At 45.7% G+C, this 19,331-nt stretch overlaps 1 protein-coding gene across 2 annotated transcripts; it reads left to right on the top strand.

The window, feature by feature from the left end:
- The first annotated feature begins 8,739 nt into the window (after nucleotides 1-8,739).
- On the top strand, nucleotides 8,740-12,481 carry LOC147246041 (phospholipase A and acyltransferase 3-like). 2 transcript variants are annotated; one of them, XM_086182214.1, is made up of 4 exons: nucleotides 8,740-8,897; nucleotides 9,445-9,553; nucleotides 9,865-10,139; nucleotides 10,312-12,481. In XM_086182214.1, the coding sequence occupies exons 1-4, from the start codon at nucleotides 8,883-8,885 to the stop codon at nucleotides 10,429-10,431; spliced, it is 519 nt and encodes a 172-aa protein (XP_086038340.1). In that variant the 5' UTR covers nucleotides 8,740-8,882; the 3' UTR covers nucleotides 10,432-12,481. The 2 variants fall into 2 exon arrangements, with proteins under 2 accessions (XP_086038340.1, XP_086038339.1); XM_086182213.1 differs by lacking the exon at nucleotides 8,740-8,897 and adding an exon at nucleotides 8,966-9,090.
- Nucleotides 12,482-19,331: the final 6,850 nt, after the last annotated feature.

Genomic DNA, 19,331 nt, shown 5'->3' with positions numbered 1-19,331 from the left:
AGGAACAGGGAGAACATGGAGACTCACAGAGAAAGACCCTGTGTCCGAGCCAGGACTCAAACCCAGAACCTTCTTGCTGTGAGGCCACAGTGCTGACCACTGCACCACCATGCCGCCCATTTAAGACCAATTATTGGTTATTTTTACCATGACGTCTTTCATTGAATTCAACTTGTGTGAACTGGAAGTGGAGTGGGACCTGCCATTTCCCACTCATAGAGGATAATTTATTTGAAATATGTCAACTAACATGTAAACGGTAATATTCCTGCAGCTGCAGCATATAAACACCTAATTTGGAATATTTAACAAACCAGATTATGGATTATAATGGGAATATCATGTCCCGGTGAAGGTTTCACATGAATATGCACACGAGGTGACGTGTTGAAGCATCGCAGCAGCGGTGATGTCAACTGTAGAAAATGATGGCCCCAAAAACAAAAAAATGCAACATTTTCCGACATTTTGAAGTGAAACCGATGACTTTAAAGTGCAGGACTTATAAACTAGTGTATATACTACAATGTACTACAAACTATCTATAGTTTCCCTATAGCTTCCCTCAGCATGCTCACCTGTACTGCATCTGAATCCGAGTCAGTACTACTACTGCTGTTGTCTTTGTCACTACTCTCATATGGTGTGAACAACCGAGGCAAGGCAATTTTATTTGTAGAGCCTGTTTTCACCACCAGTTTGTCTCAAAGGGCTTCACATGGCATCATAACAACATCCTCTGCCCTTTGACCCTCACATCGACTGAGGAAAAACTGAGAAACCTCAGAGTGAGCAGCAGAGGAGGATCCCTCACCCAGGACGGACAGACGTGCAGTAGATGTTGTTACAGACAAGAAAACAGTTTACAACGCAGAATGTGGGAAACACGGAAATGTTAATAACAGCTGAAGAAGGAAGCTTCTGGAAGGGGAGGCAGGCAGAGCAAGCCAGCTTGATGGGGGACTGGATGGCAGACCGAGTCCTTCTAAAAACAGGGATGCGAACTCGAAACTGTAAAATAAAACAAACTAAAGTTAGACTTCAGTGTCGTGAAGGGCAGAGCTGCAGCAGGTTGATGCTGAGACGTCACCAGCCATGAAGTGGACTGATGATTAATAGCGCTTTCCTCCCCACGTTTAATTACTCATTTGAAACTTCCACACTTGTTTTTTTTTTTTTTGCAAAGTTTGTCCAAACCAAATTCTATTAAACTGCAATTGTCTCTGACAACAGGGGTATTAGCCTGCCGTCAATCATCTTACTCTTGACACATGCGTGTTGCATTTACAATGGCTGGCCAGTGGGTGGCAGTGTACAGGATGATGTGATATGATGGATGATGCACAACTGTTCCACTACAACCCATGCAGGAAGAGAAAATGCCTTTTGAGCCTCAGGAAAGATATGCAAATGAAGAATCTGCTCACAGAACAGACAACAATTGCTGGGTACTTTGGATTGAACTTCTAACCCCATTTTATTCTTTTATTAACATGCATCATAAATCTGCTTCCACATGCATGGAGAGATAAACAAATATATAAGTAAACAAATGAATAGACAGAGGAAGGGAGGGCAGAGTTGCTTTCGGGGTCAGATCAGTTCCTGGGGTTGATGTGGACACTGTGTAATGGACTGTCTTGGTGGATTGGCCCGGAGCAGGAAGTCTGCACAGGGAGCCCAGAACCCTTTTCAGATCAGCCATCATCCCATGCTGCTAGCTGCTCTGACTTCCACTGGCCTGGGCTGCAGAGACCTGGTTGGCACGTCAACTATCTTTTGAGGATGACAACTCCGGCATATTTTCTCTCCACACTTTTCCCGTCATGTCTCCTCTCATGAAAACCCCTGGCAGAGACAAGATCCAGAGGAATGGATGAGGTGATCCAGCTTGCTCAGATAAGAAGCTATTGTCTGACTTCTCACAGCTCAGAATCACGAAGGATGCAGGTTTGTTCCATTTGCAGGAAGCTTCAGCAGGATAGAAGATGTGGTTCTTTTTTTCTCATTTAAGTTAAATGACATGGTTTGGTTTAGTCCTGTTGTCTTGATGATTCTCAAGCTCAAAGCTAAAATTAGGACAGGAGTGTGAAACGGATGCTAACAAACCCCAATGAGGTCAACAAAAAACACAGAATTTTGCAGTGAATAATTTAAAAAAATGTATTGTGCACCTGGGGGGCACGGTGGTACAGTGGTCAGCACTGTGGCCTCACAGCAAGAAGGTTCTGGGTTGGAGCCCCGGCTGGAGCACGGGGTCTTTCTGTGTGGAGTCTGCTGGGATAGGCTCCACCCCCCGCGACCCTTAACAGGATAAGCGGTAGAAAACGGATGGATGGAGCTGTGCACTTAAATATTCAGTTTACAGTAAACAACGTTAATTCATTACAGATACACGCGTCCTTTATTTCCTGTCTAGCACAAATACCTGGCCTTGATTTGGAGTCCAGAGGTCACATGAGGTTCCACCTGGACCCCCTGGGAGTCAGCGAGGGCTGCCAGACTTGATCAGTAGGTCTCTTGAGGGACTTTTGCTTGACTAATTGTCTGCCAGGTTAGATGGAACTCATCAGAAGCTGGATCAGCCATCAGTGTGGAAGGTGGAGGAAGAGCGGAATGTTCCGTTGTTCATCAGTTTTAGAACTTTGAAAGGATGTTGGAAGGGGGGGCTCCTTACTTTGTCTTCACTACATTTAATAGGAAATATTGTACTTTTTACTTTACTGTAGGTATTTCCACTTTCCAGTGGGACCAAACCATGTTAAAGGAACGAGCCAGCGGGGAGTACCACAGGGAACTACTGTCTAGCTCTTTTTACTGTTTGTGTTCACACTGTCATGTGACGTAAGCCGGCCGACAGCAGGTGGCGGCTATTCTCTTTTCACACCACTGCTGTTAAAAAATGGTGGTTACTGGTGCGGCACTGGCATGTCTTCTACCACTTGTGGTTCCTGTTGTGCTGAAAAGTACCTACTCTGAGGGAGGAGCTGTGAAGTTTCCTCAAAATGGGGACAGAAGAACTAAAATGAGCACCAGTTGCAGTCGTCTGGACACGCCCCCTCCAGCTGGTACAGGAGCTATGACAGGTCCCCCCTGCCTGAAGGAGAAACACCTGCAGGAGAAGCTGCCCGGCTGAATAACCTTGCTAAAGAAACAGGTCTGAAGATCCGCACATCGAGGGAAGGGGGCCTGCAGTTCAAATAGATGTAACGCAATGGTCGAAAATGCAAAGGTGGAAAAATGGCTGCAGTCTGACGATTGGACAAAGCCCTTTTGGTGGTTTTAAACTGCTCATTGAGCGTAAATCGGCTACTTTAGAAACAATCTGCTCGTATTCATCGTCCATCAGCTCCGCGCAAATGTCTGAAGTTGCTATAGGGACTGTAAACATTGAGCAGCGTCCAGAACAAGAAGTCTTGGACTGGATGTCTGCTGGCTACACGGGAACCCCAAAATTCTGTGGCTCTTGTTCTGAGATTTGGTGAGAGGTTCCGACATTCAGCCTGACTGCTAGATTTCACTACACGGGACCTTTGAGAAAATCAGGACGTTGTCACAAGTGAACAGAGGATGAAAGAGAAGTGTTTGTGTTTTTCATGTAGATTTCGAATTTAGCGAACGCACATCTGTTCTGACAGAGTTAATCTCTCAGAGTCATACTTAGCGGAAAGTTCACCGCTGACACACACACACACACACACACACACACACACACACACACACCCCTGCTTGTTTGTTCTCAACATTTAAAAATCTAGTCTCATTTTTCTACTCATGTTCATTCATTATCTTAACTGCCTTTCAGTGTAATTACCAGCAGTAATAATGAACTCAGATGCGACCTCTGCCCCCAGTTGCCCTCAACTATCCTCTGCTGTGTGCGGTCGCCATGGCAACTGGCACCACACTCATTTTCCTGAAATGTGGCCATCGCTTTCTAAAGAGAAACAAAGTTCGCGGTTGTATTTGCTGTACGTCCTGTGAAAGCACGTCTTTCATATGTTGCCAGACTGCCTGCCGGCTTTGTGCGCTTTAGAAATATGAGTGGCAGACTTTTTTTCTCTCCCTGGTCGTCCTCCTTCCTCCGCCTCGCTCCGCTGGTACCGTGGGACTGCATTCGGGACACGCAGTTACAAAAAAGAGGACCACTGGCACTGAGATGGATACGGCTTTAATTAACCATTGTTGACTTCTGCCAAACAAGCAGCAGGATTTACAGTCGCCTGTGGTACTTTCAGCTGGGCTCCCCGGGGTGGGATCCTGACTGAATTAACCGCTTAATTTGATTTAATCTGATATCTATGATGCTAACAGATATTTTAAAAATACACTAAATTTCCCCAAAGTCTAATCAATTTTTTCCCATGTTTTTTTTTTTCAAACCAAGAACGTTATAATCTTTGCTTTATTTTTTGTACAATTTAGTAATGAAACACGCTTCCTGTTTTGAATCATTGTTTTGTCTTCTAAATTATTTTTTGCACGCATTAAAGATCACTAACCAGAAATATCACCAGTTTACTTTGTTCCATTGCAGACAAAGGCAGCAGGTTAGCATGTTTTTGGGCCAGTGGGAAAAAGGCTTTACTAATGAAATGAAATTGTGAAAGCTGGCATCAGATTTTCACCTCAGTCACTCATCAAGAGGGACTGAAGAGCGAAGAAATGCCACGAAATAATAACGATGCCACAAGTCCTTCTGTGAGCAGTGGTCAGAACTGTCCACTCACAGCAAGAAGGTTCCGGTTTCGAGCCCCGGCTGGAGCACGGGGTCTTTCTGGGTGAGTCTCCATGTTCTCCCTGTTCCTGCTGGGTTCTCTCTGGTACTCCAGCTTCCTCCACAGTCCAAAGACATCAAGAGGGACCAGGTTAATCCAGACTCTAAATTGACCGTAGGCGTGGCTGGGAGAGCCAATGGTTTTCTGTCTCTATGTGTTGGCCCTGACATGGACTGGTGACCTGTCCAGGGGGAAGGCTGCTGGGATAGGCTCCACCCCCGTGACCCTTAACAGGATAAGAGGTAGAAAATGAATGGATGGATGGATTACAAACAAGCCGAATGCCCAAAAGTTGTTCTATAAACTGTTTCACTTCTGATTCAAAAAACCCTTTTCAGTGATAGATTAAGCCCTGGGTGTTTGATGGTTAAATAGGGTATGTGACTCCAGCCTCCCAGCCAGCCGCGTGTCTTTATCTACACAGTTCTCCATCTCCATGTCACATTCCTGAACATTCATCTCTCAGCTGATTCAAGTGGTTTCTACTTTTAAGATGCAGCAAAGAAAAAAGACTGTAAATCATTGACTGAAGATCAGATGGCTTTCAACAGCCTCTCCCTCCTCTTTCACGGAAGCAGACTGAGGGTCATGCTGCGTTTGCACAACTACCCGTCAATACGTGAAGAAGACACAGAGAGGTGGATGGCGTTTGCATATCAAAGACCCACATCTGATTCAGCCCCCCCGCCTGAACCCACAGTAAGTGGGGCACAGTAGGAGGAGGAGGTGGGAAAAGAGAGAGTCCGCAGCTCGGAACTCTCCAAAGGTTTAACAGGCGCTCATCAGTCACATGACCAGACGTAGACCTCACCCACCAGGAGGGGATTAGGAGGAATATGTGGGGGAAGACGTTAACACCAGCAGGGGTGGAGAGTTTCGCTTTCTACCCAGGGCTCCGATTAATCCCGGCTCTCACAGACATACGCTACAGTTTCTAGAGCCAAAGGTCAAAGGTCAAAAGTAGAAAGGTGAGTGGGAAAGTAGTCATTAGAGGGTGGAGAGAATAAACGGATACGAGAGATTACGCAGAAGTGTGATAGCGGGTGGGGGTGAGAGAATGTGAAGCTGCTGGGACAAAAGTAAACAAATCACCAGCAAAGATGGAGTGATTAATACCAGTAATTAATCTTTTACACTCCCGGTTAATTAAACATAAAGTGAAAACAAATTCCAGCGGTTTTTTTTGTTTAACAAAGTTCATGCACACACTGAAGTCTTGGAGCCCTTTCACACCGGCCCTCTTCAGTCTGGACTTTTCATTGTGATCCAGTGTGAAGGCGCCCAGGACCAAAGCCCGGACCAGACAACTAGACCGTGGTCCTCCTAACGTGGTCGGGACTGAGTCCACTTCCAAGGGAAACATGGTGTGTTTTTTCTTGAGGAATGAAAGCAATCGGACCAAGTACAGGAAGCAAATTAAAACCTATTAATTTAATTGACACCGAAGCTGTGAGACAGCGAGGACAGACAGGAGGTAGGAGGAGGAGCTGCAGGGTTGTGTGTTTTTTTTCATGAACAGGAATACAATGGCCATTAAACGCTTCCTGTAATTGGACAGTTACAAACTCAGGTCCTTTTTATGAGGACAAAGAAACTCGAAGGTGTGGATTCAGTTGAAGAGCACCGGAAGGTGAGCAGGTTAATAACGTTTCACAGAAATCTGACAAAAAAGCAACAACTCCCTGACGGAAACATCCCTGTTTAGCCGCGTGGAGGAAAAAATAACAGCACGTTGCACATGGAATCCAAGTGGCGTCTCTGTTCTGACCACACAATGTTTGTTCACAATGTTTGGTGCACTTGGCAAAGCGACAGTGCGAGAGTGAACCAGGTCCAACCTGAAAATGCAAATATTTTGCACCTTCTCCCCTGAACCCTCCGAGTCCACTGAACTACACATGTGAAAGCCACGTTGATGACAGGTGGGTGGGCCTTCAGTCTCCGGTGGTTTCCTCCGATTGGTGGACTCTTCCCAAAAGATGAAATGCATTTGGAGCAGTGACCCCCGGTGACCATGTGTAAGTGGAACTGGGCGAGACACTGGACCCCTAACTCCTCGTGATGAGCAGGTTGGCACCTGTCATGGCAGCCTCCTCCATCAGCATGTGCGTGAACGAGACTATGCTGAAGTTCTTTGAGCACCACTAAGGTACAAAGGCGAAAAAAAGTGAATCCATTAAACAACCCTAAAACCATAACCTCTCCAGCCTCTGGCGCTCACTGGTGGAGACGCACACAAATCAGTTTTAAGAGCTCCTGGAGTTTCCAGAGCAAAAGCTGGCAGAGGTAAAGGATTTGTGTATTTGATGTTTGAGAGTAAAATATAGTTGACCAGAGCTTTAAATCTCAATAAATGCAACATTTCTATCTGTGAATATGTTGTTGGAACTAAAGTAACAGAAGATGTGAGGGAGGGAGAGGGAGCAATTATTCCCTGAAGCCTAAAGAGTCCAAAGCTAAAAGGCTGTGGCAGGTGACGGCACATATACGAGGCAGGCAGCTCAACAGGTGCTGCAGCAAGAAGCGAGGCAGCGCTGACAGGCATGAAGAGAGATGAATGTTGGGAGTCAAATCCCCTTGTCTGGCTTCTGTCCACTGTCAATGAGGTGGAGACAAGCAGAGGAGAGCAGTGCAGTGCAGGGAAATAGAGCGAGGGGAAACCAGCGGGGAAAAAGGTCTCTTGGCCGGATGCGGGACTTACTCTGGTGCAGCTGTATTTAATAAAAAAGGCCCGCAGCAGTGATCTGAGCAGGGAGCAGATCTCCAAACATCCTGCAGAGCTAAAAGCCTGGTGGAACCCCCTTCCTGGTCTGATCAAGAGCTTCCTCTTTGAAACGCTCTTCCACTTCTCCCACCTTTTCGCATTTAAGAATTTTTTTTTTTCTGTCGTCTGGTTTATACTCTCCTGCTGGTTCGGGCCTTGCAGGTGCACCTGAGACCAACGCTCATATTAAGTAAGCAAACCAGCGTTGCTTTCACACAAGATGAGGCTGCGTAAGTCGATGAATCATTTGTTGGCCTGCTGCTGCTGCTTCTCCAGCCTTGTTAGCGACACATATGGGGAAACAAGTTTCTGTTGACGGACAGCAGCTCATGCAGTACTTTGCTGCGTTTCTCTTCTCTGGAGAAGCCAAAGAGCTGATGAGTTGAGAAATATTATGGTCATGAGTATTAATGGAACTGGAACCGGACTCGCGTTTCTTGACAGACAGGCCAGCTTTGCTCCTCTGACAGGTTCTGCACGTTCGGGTCCTAATTAAAGCTGGTCAGCAGGATTATGCAAACACTGTCTGGTTGATTTTTCACAAAACATGGTTGGTGTAGAAAGAAACCGTGGCAGGAGCTGTTGATTTCAGGGCAGGTGAGTCATAGTTCCCCCTAGGGACAAAAGGAAAGGACACTTCGATGCCACCGTCGACCCGATTCATGTCATGTTCGATCAGAAACACAGTAAGACCTCGGTGATGGTTTACTGTGAAGACTTTGGCCTTTTAGCTTTTTTTTTTTTTTTTGCCAGGGATGAGGTAACTGTAGTAACTGGGCTCCATGTGGTCAGAACTTTCCGAACTTCTCATGTTTGATGAAAGGGCGGACCTGAAGACAAGCTGTACAGTAGTACAGTAGTGGTTACAGGAAGTCAGACTGATGTAACTCATTAATGCTCGCATTAATTAGAGCTTTAATTAGAGCACAAAAGGTCCAGGCGCCAAAACAGCTTAGTGGAGGCCCTGGTTTGGTACCTGTTCAACTCAGTTTAACCTTTTCCCACTTTTACCTGACTTTTACTGGACAAGACAAGAAGGGTCTGGACACCTTGAATCAGGACACAAACTGCTGTAAAGCCTGAGGCCGGTGACCACGTGACTGCAGCTGCAGCGCAATTCACAAGAAATGAAACTTACCCTCAAGAGCACATGACACTTCATCAAGTCCAGCCTGTTCCCTGTCTCTCCAGCCAATGATTTACTAATCTTGGACACACAGCCGGGTTTATGTAGGTGAGTTTATCTAATCTGAATGACCTGTCGTCTGGGTCTAATTTGGGTTCAGATTCAGAAGCCTTAAATAAGTCACAGTGGCCCCTCGTCGTAGCTGCTAGAAGACATGGCCCCGACACTGGTGAGTCTGCCGCTGCTGCTCAGTTTGCCTTGTTGTTTTGAGGTCTCAGCTTTACAATTTTTTCCTGTTTATGCACACACACCGGCACAATGTAGTGCGATCGGTGAATTCTACTTTTGCATGATGATGGGACAGAGTGGATTTGTTGTTGAGCTCGGCGGTGCTGATGAACTGCGCTGTGCTTTACCCAGAGGTGTCATGTTTTGACTTCCCACATTTATAAGACATCAAAAACATGTAAAGAATTCAACTTTTCAACTTTCTCTTTCCTGTTTACAACCTTGGAACTTTCACACACTTCATAGCAAAATACATAAATAAAAATAGAAAACTGCAAGTGCAATCTTGCCGTTGACAATAAACTTGCTGATGACAACCCATTTTTTTCTTAAATGATTTTTTACCTTAAACATTTAATATTTTGATATACTTTGATGGTGATGGTGCAGGCTTAGCCAAAACGTTGAGGATGAGGAAAAATTCAAGAGTAGCAATTTACTGTAATTCAAAAGTGACATCTAAGGGATTTTTTCCTCCATCATTTTAGTTTGAAACACTTCCAAAGCCAGGGGATCTGATCGAGATCTCACGCGGGACATTCAAGCACTGGGCCGTCTACGTCGGAGAAAACGAAGTCGTTCATTTACTTCCTCCAAGTAAGTGAAATAGCGTGCGATGGCGGCCTTTGATTGACACTGTCAGACTTTGACATTCATCTAAAACTCATGCATGACCGTGTTCGGCCTACTTGTGGCTTCTATTATAAACTTGAATGAAAACACACACAGCATCGAGATTTTCTTTAAATGTGTTATAAATAGGAGTTGGAGAGTTACCTAACTGGAGAGTGATTTAAGTTACATGAATGAGCAAAGCACTACACCTTCACAATGTAGTGGGAACATGACAAAAGAATAAAGAACCTTGAGATTAAAGCTTTGGCGTCCACCTCTCCTCTTTCTCCCAGTGCCAGACAATGATTCGGCGGCTCTGAGCAACCTGTTGTCACTCATGGACAGCTCTCATGCAGTGGTGAGGCAGGACAAGATCTGGAAGGTGGTCGGCTCGCACTCTTTCCAAGTGAATAATTTGCTGGATGACAATTACGAGCCTCGTGAGCGTCAGGTCATCGTGAGGGACGCTCGCAGGATGGTGGGTCAGGTGCTGCCGTATTCTATCATCACTGACAACTCTGAACACTTCGCCACCGAGCTACGATACGGCAAGGCAGAGTCTCGCCAGGTAAGCGCCATCGTCTCAAGTGTGTCTCGGACCTGATTCGTGAGAAGCTGAAAAACTGACACGTTAAAACGAGTGCGCTTGTTTTATCCTGTGATTTCTAATTGCTTCATTTAAAACGTTTAAATGTGTGATGGAAAGCAACGCTCTGGTGACTCTCGTTTGTCTTTTGCAGGTGCAAACAGCTGCTGTGGCCGGTGCCGTAGGTCTAGCAGGTATAGCCGTGCTCGCTGTAGGGGCCTCGCTGTTATCCAGCTTGTTCCAAGATAACGACAAGAGAAGACATCGCAAATGACATTAAGACAGAAAGATGAAAGATGGACCCTTGAGTACTCGGTTATGTAGAAAATAAGAGTGATAATCAGGAAAATGTTGGTTTAAAAAGAAGCTGTTAACATTTTTGCTCATACTGCGTCACAGCTGAGGGGTGGAACAGCTACACTGATGAAAGCGCACGTTTATCGGCCAATCAGGTGAAGAGCACGGAGCTTTGCTACGGCATTGTTTGACGTTTGCTCCTGTTCTGTTTTCTTCTTATTTTTACTGGATATTTGATCTCTGGTTTGCCACTCCAGTCATTGGTGGTGGATGCTTCAGTCTCCATACTCCAGCAATTTGTATGTAAATTATTGAAATAGAAAAAAGGAGTAGGAGCAGAAACGTTTTAGGTTTTTTTTTTCTTTCTCTTTATACTTTAGAAGAAAAGAACAAATGCCCATACAGAGATGGAAACCCTTAATTAAAATAAGCTCTGACGTGGTGAATCTAAACTAAACTAATCATTATACTACCTGTTGCATTTGACCAGTTGGTCCAAAGTATTTGAATAAGATCTCTGCACATCAGAGTGTGTGACAGGTGCAGCGGAGGGAAGTTCAATCTTGAAAAAGAGGAAGAATCGCTGCGCCGCGCGGCCTCGCCCGTTGCTGCAAAGCAGCGGTTCTCTCAGGTGCCGAGCAGAGACAAATTCAACCAGTCAAAACATTTAAAAAGCAAAGAACACGATCAAAACAATATTGGAGTAAAGACAGTTTTGGTAGGCGATGTCCTGTTCCAGCTAAAGTTAGCAAGACCCCGCAGTGAGCACAGCACCTGCTTCGTGTCGGAGCCTGAGTGCATACAGAGCGTGTATAAAGTGTGTACTACTCTTAAAGGTGAGTCCAACAGAGGTACCAGCTGTCTGCTGATGTCAGGTAATTATATTTATCATAGCTAGTTTAGTTAGTTTGAACCTCGCTCATCGGGGTGGTGCATGGAGCTCTTATCATTTATTGGTGTGGTACTCGGTTAAGAGAGCTGCTATAAAGTTTACTGGTTAATTGTTTCAGTCAGACAAACAACTGTAAAAGTTCCAGCCCAGCTGATGAAAACACAACGAATGCACTATTCCTTATTGTCAGCCTGTCAACAATTAGCTTAAAATGTGCTTGATTAATGAATGGAAACAGAATTACTGACAGCGACATACTTGACGGGCTTCCTCTTGAATAAAAGCATTTCTATCAGATGATGGAGGTTATTTTGCAGGTTTGCAGGACGGTAAAGCCTCCAGCAGGTGGTGGCAGCATCGTGACAGCACCCCGCATCGTTCCCGGGTCACCGACCGCGGGCTGCGTGACACCCAGGGGAAGCCGAGTGGCTGCAGAGACATTGAAACCTCATACTGTCCGCGTTCTGAGGGTTTGAGAAAACGGCTTATCACAGCAGATAATTGGGCTCTCCGAAAAAAAAACCACGCTGGGACGCCCCGCCAGCCTGCTGGTGCTGGCGCATAATATAAAACTGTAGCGTTTGCAGTTCAGCACCACCTACATGCGACTGTGCGTGTCATATACAGTGTCTCTCTTTTGACTGTCAAATAATAGCACGATCGTTATCATGCCTCGAGAATAGTGATTTCCTGCACGCCAGATAAAGCGTCCTGTTCGAACGAATGAATGACGAGCAAAAAAACCCTCCATTTTATCAGTTGTCCTAAATCCTGTGTATCAATTTGTGTCCCACTTTAAATCGATACTTGTGTTTTTTATCCATTTACTTTACATGTTTTTACAAACAAACTCTTGAACTTTGTAAATGAGCCTGTTGCTTACGCTAGTTTTGACATTTGGTTTGGATTGACAGGCCTCATGTCGATATGATGAAATCAGCTCATTCAGAGCTGTAAAGGTGTAGAAGTTTTTACACTCAGGCTAAGTAGTTATTTAGTTGGTTTAGGAAAACAGCAAATTTAAAAGTTACGATGAACTGGGTCTAAATGTATGTGTATATTACAACTGCATTGTTTTGACCTGTAAAATTGAATAAAGTCTTGATTTTGGGGGCGAAAGAAAAAGTCTGTGCTCACCTCAACAGTCTGTCAGTTGTCTTGCCTCAGACCTGAAGTCTCATTTGCATCTTAGTCACAGTTACAAAACAGGATTTGCTATTGTGGGTTTGTATTGTGGCCTGAGCAGCAGCACTGGGCCAACATGATTTACTGGAGCCAGTAAAAGACCAGAGCTGCCTGTGAAAGAAGGGATGTGACAAGCAGAGCTAGAAGCCAAAAGCTAACTACCTTTGGTGTCAGTGTCACTTCAGGATATATATGTTCCCCCTCCGTGGCCCAGTCCGGAGCACTGAACCCCACCAGTGTCTCCCAGTTGGTACAAAGATGCCATTGAGCCTTGTCTTTGCACCTGCTCACGCCGCGGACAAGATGGCAGATGCTCTTCCTGTGTGTCTGGGGGTCGGGACAATAATCCACCACCTCCCCGCCGCAAAACCCCCAACAAACTGGGTTTTATTTGTTTGTTGTTGTTTTTTTTCTTAAATCAAACTGCTGTCGTGCCAGCAGATCAACAAATGAGGGCCAGTCAAAGTCAAATGTGAGGTTTTCTGGACGCTCATGGCCGTTCAGGTGGCCGCTACCCCCCACCGCCAGCGTCCCTGCCCCTCTTCATCCCCAGGCCCTTCACTCCAACAATGAGGAAACTGTTTCAGTGGGGCGAGGGTTCTGCCTCCGAGGCCACTGACGGGGCGAGATTAGAATAACAATGGCCCGGGTTAATGATGTTTGTGCCGTTAAAGACACAAAGTCGTTACTGAAAAAGCCATTAGGCCTTGAAGTCAAAGCAAGTGAAAAGAGAAGGTTTTTTTCCCCCCCAGATTATTGGCAATGAATTCTAACCAGAACAGTGATCAGCACACAAAACACCAGCGGCTCAATGTCCCATTTTATGGCGGTTTGTCTGTATTTTCCCTGCTGGTATATATTTTTTGGCCAGTGAGATAGTAGTTTGTTTCGTGAATTAGCTGCAGTTCCTTTCAGGCTTTTCAGCTGACATCTTCACTCAGTTAGACTCATCGCATCGAGGCAGCAGGCAGAGTCGAGTCGGTGCAGGCGAAAAGGGGGCAAAAATAAAAAAGCCAAAGGAGAAAATAAAGTCTTTGAAGAAGACTGAGCCTGCAAAGCTGTATTTTAAAGTTGGATGGCACATCAGAGGCACGAGGAGCTACAGTTCTGCCTTTTTAAATGGATTTATACACTCATACAACAGCATCCAAAAAGAACACGCTCTGTAAAGGCAGGCGGAGTGAGACCAAACACTTGCCACCATGCTTGGAGGCCTAATTATCCTCTGGATCACAAACAGGGAGCTGGTTCCAGTGGCACAGAAAGGAGCCGTCTGACAATAATGAAATGTGACATGATTTCAACTGTTTACGTTGAAATTATAGGCTGACACTACGCTTTAGAAAGTCTTCGTGCAACAGTAGAGTTGCTTGAAGCTTTATGCATGTTGACTGGGCTGGACAGAAGGCTAATCAACGACGAGATCCGAAAATAGTCATGGACGTATTCCATCAGTTTGTAAGAGGATCGTTGGGAGGAGCTGAAGCGACGTGTAGGAGGGAGCACTGCGAGGGAGCGGTGGCTCAGACCAGCTGACTTTTTTGCATTTGTTTAGTTACTACAGAACTGATAACCGATGTCGCACAACCCCAGCATGCAACTGTCCAAACCAAAAAGCCACTGTACTGGCTTGATAGTGGGATGTTCAAATGACTGCCGGGCATAATATCCTAGCAGCTCGTCAGCTGCATCTATAAAAACTGACTGTGGTGGAATGTTGCAAAGGGGAGGACATTTGATCTGATTCAGAAACATCCCGAAAGACGAGAAAACTAGATTTCTTCTGTGAAACACACCAGGAGCGAGCAGAGGGAAACAGAGAACTGGGAGGCTACAGGCTCTTCATTTCAGACTTAGACTTCAACACTCCATTACCTTAATATTTTCAGCCAGTGGACTCTTATTATAATCATTGTCACAAAGCCAGATCATTTGTGTCCCTTCAAGCTTCAGTTTTCTTCCAGAGTCTCAGGATGAGGAGAAGCTAAATGCAGATGTCTGGATACTGCAGCGCAGGTTGTGTCAGTGCTCATTAAAGCACCCTGGGTCACTACAAGGCTAACGTTTGCTCAGTCAGGTTTGGTAGCATATTGATCGCTATCTGTGGATGTCAAGTGCTTGGTGAGCTTTGACAGCTTGAATTTGCACCGTTCAATATCATCCAGACTTTTCCTGCCAACATGGCGGTGTAAGGAATCATGACTCCATAGTTTGTCATTAGAATTTCTACATCGCGTTCACCCTCACGTGGCTGCCCAGGCCAGAAGCTTCGGCATGGCCACACTTGAGACTGTATGCAAAAGGAAAAAGAAGACTTGTGTGTGCAGGGGGACCACGGTGATGGATACAAAACACACCACTGGACGTGGAGAAACCTCAGCAGCAGCCTCAGGACAGGGTGGGTGGTTACACAGACAACTCCCACCAGGAGGCGGAAGCCCACATTGCATGGGTGGTTCAACATGTGACATCGCTCCAACTTAGTCAACGTCCTGCAGCCATGTCAGCAGATCCGCTACCTCGGGCCGTCGTTGCCAGGTAGATGAGGGCTTGCACGGGTCAGTGCTGCAGAATCCAGACAACTGAAGGAACAGGTCTAGTCCGGTGAAGAAGGAAGAGTCAGGTGGAGGCGGGAGTTGGTGATACATGTAAATGGAGAAAGAGCAATTATGTTGCCTTTTTCTGAAAATGATGAAGTGTGACATGTGCTCAGCCTTCATCTTAACAGCCTCCCTCCCACACAGGCTTGGAGAGGTGACTGGGGAGAAAGGAGCTGAGGAAATGCCTGTGGCGGAGCCTCTTATTTTTCCATGGCAGAGTTATAAACATATAGAGCAATAACATCTCCTGCATGTACTCTCTCTGCCCACAGAAGTGTAGCCGGACTCTCAAAAGCAGCTCTATGTTAGTACCGCCTACTATGAATGCCCTCTATGTGTGTTCATGTGCTTATATGTGCGAGGAATGTCTGCGCTTATCTGCCTTCTGCTGCGCTCACATGGATATCTGTGCATGCATTTGCTCCTAAGAAGCGTGCGACTTATAATAAGTGCAAATGTTTATCTCCAAAGACTTCCTGTGTAAATTATCCTGCTCAGCCAAACACAGGTAGATTCACGGAGCCTGACGTGTGGGCGTAAATATGTCACTGAAATAGACTGGAGGTAAATGTAGGATTGTGCGTGGGCTGAATGGGCCCGACTGTCTCGGAAACAGTAATAAATAGGTCTTTGAATGCACAAACTTGCAACCCAGCCCCCCCCCCCCCCCCCCCCCCCCACACACACACACCCCCAACCAGAACTGGTAAAGCAGCAAGCTTGACAACTCTACCTGTTTAAGGACATATTAGAATTTACACACTAAAGCCATTCAGGCAAGGAAGAACCACGGCTACACATTGTTGTTTGATTCGTTAATCTTCAGTCACGATCCAACTTTTTAATCGTTCAATCTTTCATTTCAAATTCTACACTTTAACTCAAACAGCAAGACGGTGTTGAGAGTTTTAAGTATTTCCCCATGTGCTTCTTCCACACTTACTGGGTGAGCTGTATGAAGGTGCAGACTCTTACTGCTCTGCGGCGCAAATATCCATTCCTGCATCCACGAGGTGGCGCTATGGAGCATAGAGCGCTCGAGTTTTACGGTCAAATATCAAAATTGTTTGCCACATCATTTCCTGTCACCCCCAGTTGGGAGTCACATGACCTCCATGACCTCTAACGCCACAACAAACCGAAGCCCTCAAGTTAATTTATTCTAAATTCATTTTAACCTTCACGAGTGTATATCATGTGTCCTCAAAGCTGTTCCAGATTTTTTTATGTATCTTTGGTTTCACATGTGTTCTTTGAATCACGTGGCGGAGAAAACGAATTTGAAATGAGGGGTTGGAAGGACAAAGAAGGTTGATTATAGAAATAAGATTTTTAAAAAATGGCTGAGTAATGGGAAAATAATTAAAATATAAACTGGCAGTTGGTGGAGACAGGATAATGTAAAACCCCTAAAATGTAATTTTAATAGTACTGATATCACGACTGCCCCTGATGATGTCACTGTGGGCTTTGTAGCATTTCAGTCTTTATGAACCAACAGTGGAAGCTGCCTGTCAGTGCCGTCTGCCGTTTGTCTGGAAGGCTTCAACAACTTCTGATCAATCAGTAAGAAAGTTCGTGTTTTGGCCTCCAGACTTTTGATTCTCATCTTTCAGCCGGAAACAGAAACCAACCTTTGTGAGACTCCTGGAGGCAGACGAAGACATCGTCAACCCAACCATCCTCCAACCTCAGGACGGGCAGCAGTGTGGAGGGAAACGCAGAGTCCCACTATCACGCTCCAGAAGTGTGCTGTGCTGCTGTCCGAATTGTGTTTTTTAAAGGGGAAATCAAACTGAGATACTCTGTGGTACTGCATGTCCTGAGCTCGCTCCCTGGCCTGGATGGCGGCCGGGTTTATTAGGAGGTTTAGAAGCCGAACTTTAGAGCATTTTCCCATTTGTTTGCTGCAGCGACGTATTTAGTTGGAACCTAATCGTGTGCTGAGCGTTAGGACCACATCGAGGGAGAAAATGTTTTCTTGGGACTTAGAGAATAGAGTTGTAATTTTACGAGAAAAGGGATGACATAATGGTTCCTAACCAAGGCAAAGTCAACAGGCGTGAGTACAAGCATGCATGCTCCTGGTGCCGTGCCGCTCAGTCACATGGTTCTGGACTCAGTTTCTTGCTCATTATTCCATCGGTACTGATACTGATGATAATGTGGTGCTGATGAGCCAAAAGGTGAAGTAGCCCGTTGACTTGATTGTGAAACAAACAGTGACGTACATTCACGCAGGGGTGCTCTTCTGATGTCTCTCTCCTCAAATAAGGTGATTCTTTTCCTCTGAAAACTACAACTTTGTTCTCCAACTATCCTTTTCGAGTCTTTGAACCTTTTTTTAAAAGTTTTTTATGGCTCTGCACCGGCCAGACGCGGGCCGGAGGAAGACTCGTCCATACAGAGATGAATCCCTCTGACCCATTCTGGTTAGCGCGATACCACAGGATGTCTGAGGGGATTCCTTCTAATTTGGCACAAAAATCCCCTGGCACACAAGGACGAACTGCAGAGATTTTGGGGGTCAAAGGTCACTGTCACCTCACAAGAATGTTAAATCTCTGGAATGCCTGGTAAGAACTTCTTCAGATTTCTACAAAACTGGTCCCGGATGAACTGAGATGGAAGAATTTGGAGTTCAAAGGTGGATGTCACTGAGGCAGCAGTATTCCTGAACTCGTCCTCGCATGAAAAAATGGCATGACGCTGACTCATCAACTCTTTATTATCTAGTCTAAATTTAAAAATAGTCATTTTCAAAGCCACGGCAGAGTCACGTATCACGTTTCAAATGTATCATGTGAATGCGATGCTCAAATCGGGGGCGTTTCCTCTATAATTCCGGGTAGAGTAGCAACACGCCAGCCCTAAACAATTTATGCGCTCCACTCGTCTTTGAGCATTTCTTGAAAGATTTACCAGCAAGATGCTTTGAAGAGGCCTCGACTCTGAAGCCGCAGCAGCTGGGTGGAGCGGCGCGCGCTCTGCCTCCACTCTTACATCCTGTTTGGCTCTTTTGGCAACATCCCATTAAGGTTTGAAGACGTCTATTATGCTCTTCTTTAATCCAATCTCCTGCCACGTTCCCTACGTCTTTGAATCGTGTCACAGAGAGCACCGGAGGTCAGCTAATCACCCGCGCTACAGATATCCTCTGTATGTTCTGGTAATTTCCTTTGTGTCTCACACCACATGGAGCTGCTATTTTGAAGAATGGCAGCGATCGTGAAGTAATAGTAACAAATAACAAAAGAGGGCTTTCATGTGGTCTCCGTCGCGTCACGGACCCACATTCTCTGATCTCTTGGCTTCTTTGAATCAGGCAAAAATGTTTCGTCTCTCAAAGATTTTGCTGAGAGGAGCAGCGGAGCCAGGGAGACGTCCCCTTTCCACAGCCGGAGATTCTCATACATACATTTGAGTTTGTGAAACACTTTTGGCGACGCATGATGAGCCCAGGGATTATTGTCATAGCCAACCCCGATATTATAGAATTACAGTCAGACAGAGCGACTCCTGGTGCAGTGCGGACAATTACTCTGTGGCCTGGATCTCAGTGGAAAAGCTGCATTAAGAGAAAAAAAAAAAAAACTCAAGTCTATCAGATGCTGGAAAACAGGAAAGGGTTGGCAGTTAATGTGTCAATATGAGCCCAAGTCATCACTCACTCACACGCTTTATTAGAAAGTTCCTCTCCAACATGAAATGCAACACCAGAGGGATTTTCCAAACAGGTTCTGCCTGGAGAAAAGTTTCTATCTTTGCTTTTGTTTTAAAGACCATCAGGCAAGTGGTTTCCTCTTTCACTGCTCTTTCTCCAGACTCTCAAGGGTTGGACTAAGCCATTTACATGTTGTCAGGAAGCAGAACTTAAGGTTCTCCAAAGACCTCCTCAATCTGCAGGAGCTCGAAGAGCAAAAACCACATTTTCTTATTAGATTTCTGAGAGCCTAGTCATCCAGACGTTTGATGGCTTACTGGAACCTCCATCCAAAGACATTTTGAGTTGTTTAGCTCTCCCCTGTGGGTGCAGGGCCGGTTCAGGCACCGCTCTGAGCAGTGAGACGCCTCCATCTGCTGGTGAAAGTGTGAAAGTGTGAACATCACACGAGGAAACCTGAGCGTTTAGAAAGCAGCTGGTTGGACGGGGCTCTGCCACAGACTAGCAGGCGGCTCAAGGTGGCAGTGTGGATCCAC

The sequence above is a fragment of the Aulostomus chinensis genome, chromosome 17 (genome assembly GCF_037954235.1).
Source record: "Aulostomus chinensis isolate RoL2024-O1b breed Wild chromosome 17, RoL_Achi_v1.0, whole genome shotgun sequence".
In the NCBI taxonomy this organism is placed as follows: Eukaryota; Metazoa; Chordata; class Actinopteri; order Syngnathiformes; family Aulostomidae; genus Aulostomus; species Aulostomus chinensis.
Note: the sequence above shows the minus strand (reverse complement) of the source record. Positions and strands in the feature narration are given on the sequence as shown.